Source organism: Uloborus diversus, chromosome 5 (genome assembly GCF_026930045.1).
Source record: "Uloborus diversus isolate 005 chromosome 5, Udiv.v.3.1, whole genome shotgun sequence".
In the NCBI taxonomy this organism is placed as follows: Eukaryota; Metazoa; Arthropoda; class Arachnida; order Araneae; family Uloboridae; genus Uloborus; species Uloborus diversus.
Window position 1 is genome coordinate 55,713,410 of NC_072735.1, and position 12,558 is coordinate 55,725,967.

At 33.9% G+C, this 12,558-nt stretch overlaps 1 protein-coding gene across 1 annotated transcript in view; it reads left to right on the top strand.

Moving 5' to 3' along the window:
• Window positions 1–460: 460 nt before the first annotated feature.
• The window catches only part of LOC129222039 (CLK4-associating serine/arginine rich protein-like), a 69,085-nt gene continuing 56,987 nt past the window's right edge, over window positions 461–12,558 (top strand). Inside the window, exons 1-2 of the mRNA XM_054856455.1 lie at window positions 461–573; window positions 2,455–2,553. Coding sequence (XP_054712430.1) covers window positions 2,455–2,553 — 99 coding nt within the window. The 5' untranslated portion in view covers window positions 461–573. The remainder of the gene's footprint in view (window positions 574–2,454; window positions 2,554–12,558) is intronic.

Here is a 12,558-nt window from a genome sequence, read left to right on the forward strand (position 1 = left end):
TAATACGGAAATACTGAACAGAAGAGTCAATACATATTTCACTTTGCAATTACATATATTCATCCTTATTTAGGAATATTTTTTGATGTTTTCATCTTAGGTTCTGAAAAACATAGCAATTTACAAATTGAATTTTAGTGCCTAGTTAAGTTTAAATTTTTTTAAAAGAATAAAAAAAAATTAATAAACATGTCTAAATCTACGAATTTACTAGTGCAATGTTTACAAATTTTTACGGTTACGCCCAGTATCAGTTTCTCTTACAGCTAGAAAGATTGAAAAAAAAAAAGGAGGGGCGGGGGGAAATAAAATCTTCTTTAGTTTACAGTGCTAAGAAACTTGAAAAAATATTCAAAATATGCTTTAATAGCAGAGCTTAATTTTCGAACAGGTTAAGCGCTATAGCCTGTAGTTTCTAAACGATTAGCACTATAGCAGCATTTCTTCTCACTCAACTTAACTGAAACATCTGTTTGGAAATTCACTGAACGCCATTGGGGAAATTTATAAATTGTTTATAAATTTTCATTTAGAAATTTGCGTTTTTGGCTTTGTAACGTGAATGATTCGAAGGTATTTCCATATTTTGCTATTCTTTCTTGTTCAGTTTTTTGAACGTGCTTATGAAATGCTTAGAAATTTAAGGTCGGCTTCTCTCTTCAACGAAATTCCTCATTTACTTTTAACAAATTACTTCTATGAAACCTTCGCGATAATTTTACCCCAAGTACGGTTAGCATTTTAAAATCTCTCTTGTTTTGATGTGCATTATTTGAAGAAATTGTTTATCATTGATTCAGTTCTAAGTACTTGATTTTGTTGTATCGCAATTCCTCCTAGCATTTGTAAATTCAATCAACATTTCAGGGGTAAATACTTGCAATTAGAGACGTACCGAGTAGCACTTTGGCCGAGTACCGAGTACTCAACCTTTCACTACTCGGCCGAGTTACCAAGTACCAATTATGTTTTAAAAAGAACCACCGACACACATGTGATAAATTTTGAACTTATTGGAATAGTAGTATAGATCTCCTTGTCCATATAATAGTTTTTAAAACTAAATTCCTGCTGAAATTCAATTACGCAATATTAAAAAAATTTTGTTTATGTCAAAAATTTTACAAAAATTTTTTTTTTAAATTAAAAATAAATAAATAAAAGGTTTGATTAATCAAGTTGGAATTAAAACAAATTACAGTAAAATCCCTCTAATGCGGACACTAACATGACAATTTTTTTTGTCCGCAATAGAGAAGCGTCCGCAGGACAGGAGTTGAAAACATATTAATCATATATTTAGTTCTCAAATAATAGCATTGTCCAGATCGTAACTTTTGGACATACATCAAACTTCCAACTTCCTTTTTTTCTAAACTTGTTTACAAAATAAATAATATGTCTTTGCTTTTTTAATTTTTAGAAAATATTATCAAAAAATTATCTAGTTTGAGATTTATACTCTTAATTTTTTTTTGAAGAGTATGGAATTAATAATTATAAAAAAATTTTTTTGATGGTACATTTGCTCAGTTAACGTTTTGAATGTCCAAAATTGTGCCTTTTAGCAAAGAAAATATATTTTTAAGGGTATTTGAAGAACATTTTTTCCATATTTATGTTAATTCTTGTCTCTATATAGTATTATAATTTAACTCAAAATTTTTTGAGTTAATTCAAATGAAAGTTGTTTGGTGTTGAAGCTTCAAAGTTGAGGTCTGTATTTGCTCCCACTTTTTGAGAACTGCCCGTATACATGTTTAAAATAACTTTAAGCTAACATACAGTAAAATTAATGTTTTTTCAAAGCAAAATATTATGACTTCATTATTTATGTATTTATTTTGCATTAAATACAGATATTGCGAGTTTCTCTACCGAATTATGTTCCTCTTTTGCCAAACAAAAATAGCTACGAGAAATGAGTATAGGCGGATCTTTAATAATGCATAACATCTCTTCTGTGGCTACGTGCTTGTCCTCTTCTGTGGACCAACAAAATTACTTTTTGTTTTTGATCCGGGCATAGGATGTGGATTCTCAGACTATTACTTTGGTTTGAATCAACAACACCTGCACATTAAGGTCTGAATTAGTTATCATCCTATGACACATTGCATTTAAAACCAATCAATTTCAAATATAATGTACTTTACAAAATGATAGTTAACTGGGAACCATTTGCCACTAAAAATAACTGCAACCCATTGCCCAACAGACAAGATAATTTTTAAAAAAAAGTATAAGAAAATTATGCATCTAAAATATTAAAAAACAATTCAATGTACTGAATTTGAAGGTAAAAGTGTATATAATTACAAAAAACGAAACAAATAAATTGATTCTATTCTCAGACAGTATGAATGTTAGCCAGTATGAATTGCTGATTTGAAGTATAATTTATCTATCCTGAGTTGCTAATGTGTTTCTTATCTTCACTTATGTTTGTTAAAGATGTGGCATGAAGCAAGAAAACAAGAGAAGAAGATTAGAGGAATGATGGTGGACTACAAAAGAAGGGCAGAAAGGAGGCGAGAATATTATGAAAAAATAGTTGAGTTTTGTTTATATTTCGAATGTTTTTTATTACAATAACACAATGAAAATACATGGCAAATGTAAAATAGGTGGGGGTGAGACATTGATGGTTTTTTTTTTTTTTGGCTGTGGGGGAAGGAGAAGGGAAGGGAGTACTATTATATGATTCCACTGTAGTGTGACATTTTTACTATTTTTTCTTTCCTAAGTTCTTTTTCATTAGCTCAGCAACAAAAGGTCAAGCATTGGTTAATATTGTGTCTTATTTTGTACACTATTGTGCAATTATATGCACAATATAATTATTCTCAGTTTTTTTTATAATCATTAAATTTATTAAACCTGTAACGTGTGTGACAGTTTGGGATTTCAGGTTTGTCACAGGTTTGTTACATGTTTTATAAAATGAATAACATTGTGCAAAAAAAAAAAACCCTTCAAAATGCTTCTGACATAATTATTGCTGATTCTTATGTAAAATGACACCCTGAATCCAACTATGACTTCCATTTTTTCCCAACACATCCCACTTTTTGGAAATGGTCCCCCCCCCCTATTTTTTTTCAGTTTCCCAGTTTCATAGTCATTATTTTTATTTGGAAGGCAAGGGAGTGTTATACTAGCCATTAACATTCTTCTGAGAGGCTAGAAAGGTGCAAAGTTCAAAAGTATGAACATTTAGACCAAGTCGAGCGACTCTCGAGGGGGAGGGGAGGTTATTCCCCCTCAATATATTCCAATAATCATGGAAACCAATATACAGTCAATTCTCAATAACTCGAATCTATAGCGACCGACGAAAAACATCTACTAATTTAAAGTTCGATTTGCTGCTAGTTTCGGTTTTTGACATTTTAATATTAAAAACTATTGAATATTTTATTATGTACATATACAGACAAAATTACAGAACTTAAAAGTTTTTAAGCACAATATGCGGTTTCTCCATGAAGAGTTCTGAGTACAAAGTTGTGTCTGGTCTTGAACTCCTCCAGTCATCCAGCACTGGTGGATGGCTGAAATATCAAAAAATTTCCGAAGACAGCCCCAGAACCCCAACACATCTTCTAGCTTTGTCCAAGAGAGCCTTAAATGCGTTTTAAAGACTTCGATTTAGAAAAAAGTTCTGGAGAAGATCTCTAAACGCTCGCTCTTTTCCTAATATTGCTATAAAAGATAGAATAAATTGCGTCTTTGAAACTTCAATTTCCAAATTTAGTTGAAGAAGATACTTTAATTCTTCTCTATATGCTTAAAGTCTTTAAACGCAGCCAAAAATTGTGCTTCTAAAACTTAAACTTTGATAAATTTCCAGAGGGTCCCCCCCGAGCACCTTCCTCCTATTATCAGTACGGAACTTTAAATTTCACTTCAGAAAATTCCTTGGGAGAATCCCCGATCTTCTTTTTCATATACAACCTAAAAATGACTTCTTGAAAGAGATTTTGGGAGGGAAGGAGGCCAATAGAGTCAAGAGGAGGCAGGGTGTCCTCTTTCCTCTATCTTTCCCAAACCTAAACATTAAGTCACATCTTTAGGATCTCAATTTTGCAAAATTCAAAAATAAAGACCTGACATCACTTTTGTGACTTTAAGAGATCCCCCCTAATGTTGACGAAGAAGGCGTACTGTTGAGGTTTTTTCGAACTTTAGGGTCAAGAAACTTCCAGAGACAGCCTTTGAACTTTTTCCTTTTCCCAAATGCAAGGTGTGGAAAATCTCCATAAAAATCCTCGAGTATACCTGTGTGCAAGGGGGCGCTTTTTGATATGCAAATTTCCCACCTGTTGGTTCAATTTAGTTAGATGTCTTTCCGTTTATGTATCGTGGATTCGTGGCATTCGATAGCTTGATTTTTGTTGATGTCGGTCGTCTCGTGGCAGTTCGCATTGGAAGGGCAATTTGGAAGCCCTTTTGTATGTAGAATCCAAATAAAATTAATTTATGTTTTTAGATAGTTGCCTTAGCATTTTCTTTATGGTGCATCGGCCGCAAGGTACGCACAACCATATGATAGTTAGAATTCGTCGAATAGTGATATGTTATATTGACATCGTTGTTGTTTCGTACCATTGGACATAGTAACTGAAGAAATTTGGGTGAGTTATTTGTTTTCAATTTGTATGTCAATTAGTATGGATGCTGAAAGGATAAAAAATAAGCTTAAAGCGCTTAAATGCAGTGCCACTAAGTTCGTTAAAAGTTTAGACGTCACTTTAGTAAATGAAACTAATGTTCGTAATTTAGAAGTATTATACAATCAATTAATTGATAAAATTGACTGTCTTAAAGTGGCTGATAATGAGCTTCTTAATGTAATTGAAGCAAAAGATATCGAAAAAGAGGTGCAACAATGTGAAGACTTCACGGAAAATTTAATTTTTTTATAAATGTCAAATTACTCAAAGAATAGCAGCTGTAACACCTCCGGCTGTACCTCCTACTATTAACCCTGCTAATTTATCCAATTCAACATTGGAAACTAGTGGTCTAGTACATCAAGAAGCTAGGTCGTCGATTAAATTGCCAAAACTAACTGTTAATAAATTCTATGGTGACCACAGGTATTGGCTAGAATTCATTAGTCAGTTTGAAAATGCAATAGATAAAAATAGCGGCTTATCTAAAATTGAGAAGCTTATTTACCTTAAGAATTTAGTAGGTGGTGCTGCAGCTAAAGCAATTTCCGGATTCGCATTAACAGAAAGTAATTATGATGCGGCCTTGGAACTTTTAAAATCTAGATTCGGACAAAAGAATTTGCTCATTAATGTGCATTTAGGATCGCTTTTGAACATAACTCCCATAAAAAACACTAGTGATACAAACAGTTTGAGAAAATTATGCGATAAAGCTGAAACTGAAATCAGGAATTTAGAAAGCTTGGGAATAAATTCAGAATCATACGGTAATCTTTTAACCCCGATAATTTTGAAGGTATTGCCCTCTGAATTAACTCTTGAATTTAGTAGAAAGAATAAAAGTGATAATTGTGATTTGAAAGCTCTTCTCGAGTTCTTAGGTGAAGAAATACAAAGTCGCGAAAGAGCTCAATCTTTTCATTCTCCCATAAAAGAAAAACAAAATTTGGCCCATCAGCTCCAAGAACGCAATCAAGGCGCTTCCGGGTCAAAATCTTTTACCAGAGATACTTTTTGAAAACAGAAAACTTTCAATTCTTCAGCGGCTGAACTCTTAGTCAATCATACAGTTGCTAGTTCAAAATGTGTGTTTTGTGGCTCGAACTTGCATGATTCAGTTTCGTGTGACTCGGTAAGCATAGAAATGAAACGGGATTATTTGAAAAGAAATAGACTTTACTTTTTTTTGTTTTTTGAATAGACACTCAATTTCTTCTTGTCCAAAGCTTAAGAAAGAAAAAGGTTGTTCGTTTTGTGGTTTAAAATCACACCCCAAAACACTTTGTTATCGGTTTTATCAGAATTCGGATAAAACAACTTTCACCCCGCCCCAAGAGGAATCTGATGATAATGTTACTAACGTTTCTTCTTGTCAAACTGAAAACAAATCGCAAAGGGTTTTATTGCAAACCGCATCGGTCGTTGCTCGTTATAAAAATCAATATAGAAATTGTCGTTTGTTAGCCGACACAGCGGCTCAAAGAAGTTTTGTAGATAGGAAATTTTCAAGATTGTTGAAACTTCCCATTATTCGAAAAGAAAATCTAAGTTTATTCCTTCGGAGATAAGTCTCCTATTGAAAAAATGTTTAATGTAGTTAAAATAAGATTGGAAAATAAAGAAGATCCGAATTCGTATTTGGAAATCGAGGCGTTAGAAATAGAAAAAATATCCGCGGCACATATTCCGCCGCCTACAGTAGATATTTCCATTTATAGCAAGTATTTGAAAGGTTTGAAATTAGCTGATACCTCGAATAAGGACGCTAGTGTTTCAGTTTTAATCGGTGCTGATAACTATTATGACGTCATGACAGGTAGAATTAAACGTATTAATCGAAAACTTGTAGCTGCTGAATCGCTCTATGGGTGGTGTTTAATTGGAATATCAGGCTCTCCAAATAAAAATTCAGGTGATTCTTTCGCCATGAAAGTAATGGTTGAGGAAAACATTTCAAAACAATTAGAGACATTTTGGCAACTAGAAAATCTTGGAATCGAACCAGCTAACGATGATGTAAGTTGTAATGTTAACAAAATTTTACGAGAATTTGAAGATAGTATTCGCTTCCAAGATGGTAGATATGTAGTTAAACTCTCTTGGAAGGATAATTTTAAAGAATCGCTTGAAAACAATTACGAAGTGGCATATGAAAGATTTTCAAAATTGTGCTACAGGTTTCAAAACGATCATTCTTTGTATGCCGAGTATAGGAAGGTTGTAAATAATTACATAGAGCAAAACATAGTAGAGCGTGTTCCTGAATCAAGTGTAGCAGATAGCACAGAATTTTATTTGCCCCACAGGGCAATAATTCGAGATGATAGGGTGTTTAGTAAGCTCAGAGTTGTTTTTGATGCATCTTCGCATAAAAAGGGCAAGTTTTCATTAAATGATAGTTTGCATATTGGACCTAATTTGTATCCTGATTTGTTTGAACTTTTGTTATCATTTCGAAAGCATCCGATTGCGTTCACAGTTGATATTAAACAGACATTTTTGAATGTAGCAATTGACGAGTTGGATAAAAATGTGACAAAGTTCTTTTGGACTGAAAATCCATATTCCTTTTCAGACTCTTTAGAAGTTCTAAAGTTCAATTGTGTTCTCTTCGGAATAAATAGTTCCCCCTTTCTCTTATGTGCTACTATTAAACACCATTTAAAGAAGTATTCTTCTATGTTTCCGCAAACTCACGAACTGTTAAACAAATTTTGTTAAGTCGATGACATCATAGGAGGTCAAAATACTGTTGCATCAGCATACGTAACTAGTTTAGAATGTGTCCAGATCTTTAGAGAAGCAAATATGCCCTTGCACAAGTGGGCTACTAATTCTGCTGAATTGCGAAAACGGAACTGATGTGATATACCCCACCCTTGGCGACTTTTTCCTGTTGGCGCCAAGAAAGCGTCGCCAAGAAAACGATGTATGACGACATATGTCATACATCTTTCTTAGCGATGCTTTTTTAGTGCCAACAGGAAAAAATCAGATAAAAAAACATGATCAAAGCACTTCAGAACACAATATATATAAAAACAACATAAAAGCACAACAAAAAACATCACGAATATATGCTTCAAAAATGTACAGGGCCGGGGTTTTTTGTAAACATATTAAAATACAATGAAATAAATTATTGTATTAATTACAAGTCGAAATTAATGCATTAATTTTTTTTTCATCATTTCTCCGGGATACGAGCGCTCGGTCTCATAGTACTTTCGTAATGAGACCTCGGCTCGCCGGCCCTGCCTCGGTCTCATTACGAAAGTACTATGAGACCTCTGGCTCGCCAGGACCTCGCTCCGCTCGGTCCGTTATCCCTCCGACTGTTAATATACATTACAGTCGGAGTATGGTCACAGTTATGTATATTTTCATGGAGACACCCAAGGGTGGCTCCTTCTGTTCAGTGTACAATTATGACACAGTTTTAAGTGCGAAATATGCACCATTATTGTGCAGATTTATTAATAAAATTCAGCATTTTTAAGAGTACAACCGAAAGAACTTTCAATTGTTAACATAAAATTCAGTACCTAAAGGAGGCACGTTAATAGAATGTCTAAATAATTCGTGGCATCGATAAGGATTAACTTTTAGAACAAAATAACCGTACTATTTCTGTAAAATTAATTTACATACCGTAAAAATAAAGTTAAAAACTACAAGAACCCCTCAAGGATTTGTAAAAACAAAGAATTTTGGAAGTGAGAGGTTTTTTTTTGAATTCTAAAATAAAGAACTTACCTTTTTATATGGTATAAATATTCACACTCAGTCTAAAACAATACATCATATGACAATGGCACGTTACAGATACACACCACGTTGGAATTAACTTTTAATTAACCTTCAAGTTTGAAGAAACTGGCATTTTCTAATGTTTTTACTTCAATACACAACTACTGAATTTAAACTAACACAAAATAAGCATTCCTGTAAGGTATATTGCACGAAACAACACCACGTATCTCTCCTGCGTGAAACCCAAACAACCCAAGTAAACAAGTTTGAACAGATCTGTAAGATTGCCTTCGGGTTGCTAAACACAGGTTAGTTTGGCCAGGGATGCCATGCATAAAAAATTATCGCCTCATTGGCGAGAAAAATATTTTAATTTTGTGCAAAAAAAATCGAATGTCGCCAAATGGGGGGGGGGGGGTATATCACATCTGTACCGCGAAAACTTTGGGAGAAGAACGTGTTTTCTACTGAAACGTCATCAAACCCAATTGATCAAAACATGATAAACTATAAAGTATTAGGCATTTCCTGGGACACTGACAGGGATTTATTTTATTTTAACGTAGAAAATCTGATATCCCTTGTATCGAAAGGAATTGATACAAAAAGATTCCTGTTGCAAGTTGCTGGTCGAATTTTTGATCCTATAGGATTTGTAGCTCCTTTCATAATTCGTTTGAAGATTCTCATTCAACGCGTCTGGGAAATGGGTCTTCTTTGGGACCAGGAAATGCCCCAAGTTATCAAAAAGCCTTTCAGACAATGGTGTCTTGAACTGAAGGACTTAAGTTTAGTTGAAATCCCTCGCTTTTATCATTTAACGGACTCTTACACAGTTGATGTGCAACTGCACTCCTTTTCGGATGCATCTAAAAAAGCCTACGGAACTGTAATATATTTTCGAGTCATTAAGACTGACGGGACTATAACAACTAGTTTTATCACTTCCAAGAGCAGGGTTACCCCGTTAAAGACTTTTTCTTTGCCGAGGTTGGAATTGATGGGAGCACTGCTTTCTGCGAGGTTGTGTTCTAAAGTCTCTAAAGCTTTAAAATTTGAGAAGTCCTGCTTTTTTCATACGGATTCCTCTATAGTTTACCATTGGATTAGAGGAGAACCGTCCTGTTACAAACCGTTCGTCAAAAATAGGATAGAGGAGATTCAAAGACTGACTGAACCACCGAAATGGAATTTTTGTCCTGGGAGGGACAATCCAAGCGATATTGTAAGCAGAGGAATATCTGTTCGGGAATTGAAAGATAGTCAACTGTGGTGGCACGGACCACCCTGGCTTAGCCAAACAGAGCAGTTTTGGCCAAAAATAGAGGCCCAAAACGTCAGCAATCATGACCTACCCCAACGCAGAATACTACTAAATTTGCGACGTACGTCGCAGAACAGATATCTGTGCTACAGAACAATTCTGTTCAAATGGGAGAGGAAAAACTGACTAATTTTCTGCAGAAATTCTGCAAATTTCAGTGAAATTTAGGCAGAAAATCTGCAGAAACCGCGGCGCAGAAAACTGTAGAAACTGCAGATTTTCTACAAATGTCTTCCAACTCAAGATAGAAATATGCAAATTTCTTAAAATTAGAAGAAAATCTAAAATTCTCGCAAATTGCGATAAAATAACTATAATATCTCGAAATAACGGTAATTTGGCGGAAAGCTCCCGATGTTGAATTCGATAAGTCCTTTGTAGAACTTTCCTAATCGATCATTATCCACTGCAATTTCCGCCGTACACGTACGTTTTGGAAACATGCAACATTGCAACACGTCCATGGCCGGAATTGGCGTGTCTTGTTTGAGATTTCAATCCCTTTGCATCCAGAAAATATTTAAATTTAGAAAGTTTTGAAGTGTTTTATTATATGCAACCCAAACTGGACTCATTTTATTTATTATTTCAATAGTTTCTTTATTTAGTAACATTATTTTAATTGCTCCTTCATGCCATGTAAAATTAACCAAATAAAAATGTGGTTTGACACCTAGGTTCGAATTTTCATAAAGTTTTGTATCTTTGCTCTTTCTATGGATTTTAGGAAGCATATAAACTATTTTTAGAGAATCTCAATCTGTTTAGATTTGACACCCTGTTATAGTTTTTTTGATTTTATAGTTTTCGTGATCAACTGATTTTCCAAATTCAGTGCTCTTTAACTAGTCATTTGGTTGAAAGCTGTGATGTTTCCGGAAATATCTCACTTCCACAGAAATAAATAGCAACAGTCCAGTAAAAAAAAAATTCTATATGAAACGATTTTGACTTTTGGCACCCAATTTGTGGAAACGGCATGTTTTTTCGCGTACAATGCTTGAAGAACTTGCAGAACAATTTTGATAAAATGATTTTACGTTGCAGAACATCGTAAAGTATTCTGTTTTGGGGATGATCTAGAACTAAAGAGTAAATTTAGAGAAGTTTCGCAAAATGAAGTAATCCTCGAAAATCGCGAAAAGCTCATAAACATTGATAAATTTAGCAGTTATCTCAAACTATTGCGAGTAACTGCCTTCGTATTTCGATTTATACACAACGCAAGAAATACGTCGAAAAATAAAGGTGCTCTCGAAACAAATGAGCTTAAATTGTCTGAAGAATACTGGATTAAAGAAACCCAGAAAGAAGCTTATTGGTTAGAAATAGTCGATTTGGAAAGATCTCAAAAAGTTAGTGATAGTTCAAAAATTCATTCTCTAGTACCTTTCTTAGATCTCAGGAATATTTTGCGAATAAAAGGGAGATTAGATGAATCAGAATTTTCTCTAGACGAGAAACAACCCATCCTTTTACCAAAAAACTCTAAATTTTCGGAATTACCGTAAAATCCAGAAAGTAACCCCCCTATCGATTATAGCCCCCCCCTCTTTTTTGTGGAAAGTGAAATCTCTTTAAAATCCTGAATGTACCCCCCCCCCCTTTCACCTGAAAATTTTACGATGCATTTCATTAGCCACTCCCTCCAAAAAAAGAAGGATAACATTTTCTGCTTTACTTGGAAAGCATTTACGAAGATTTAGTTTCCCCCTCCCTGTGCAGTTTTGCTTTTCTTAAAAAAAAAAAAAAAATGTTTAAACAAAAAAGAAAAAATAGGTCTCCACGGTTTATTCCTCCCAAAAAAAAAAGAAAAAAAAAACAAAAAAACAATGGTTTAAACAAAAGAGAGGAAAAAAAAAAGGTCTCCACGGTTTATTCCTTCCAAAATGTCTAGACTCCTTTTGATGCAAGGGCGCCTTTTTTTTTCTTTTTTTTTTTGTTCATATGTATTACAAAAGAAATTTATACGATTGTACTGCTTTTTATTCATTTTGGAAGGAGCATTTTTGTTCTGATTTGTGAAACTGAACGATCTTCAACACGGCGCCATTTTGAAAACGTGACGCCATTTTGGAAATGTGTTGCTTAAAAAGTAGCGCTAAACTTAAAAATAACCATTTTTAAAGGAGAAATAATGTAATTGAACGAGTTTAGGATCATCAGAAATGTAAATTTTACTAAATCGAGTAAGAGATTTGTGATTTGTCTGTGTTTGCGTTCGCGAACTTTGTAAAACTCAGTTTTCGAAATTCCGATCTTCGTAACGAAATTGGCGGCCGTGATTGAGATTTTTGCTCCTATTCTGAAACAAGAACATTAAGATTTTGCTTCTTTTACTGTAACCTTATCACATTCAGTTCATAATGAATTTTCAAGCGATAAATTATAGGGGTTTTGTCAACTTAAGGTGCAAAATCCTTTCTTTCGAAAAAAAATGGCGCCTCATGCAATTTAATACTACTAGAAATTATGACAGGTTTTTATTAATTTCTCTCTCTTCATTAATATTAACTCTTATTTACTTATTATTTCTTTTCTGTACTCTAAAATTAATACTACTAAAAACAAATATTTTGGCTAATTTTTCAGAAAAATCTCGATTATAAACCCCCCTTCTGAAATCAACAAGTTTTGTTTTGAAAATAGGGGGGGGGGGGGGTTACTTTCGGGATTTTACGGTATTAATCTTACTTGAGCATACAAAGAACTTTCATATCGGAGTAACAGCTGCTTTAGTAATGCTTAGAAGAAAGTTTTGGATAGCGAAGGGGAGACAACTCGTGAAGAAAGTACTTAGAA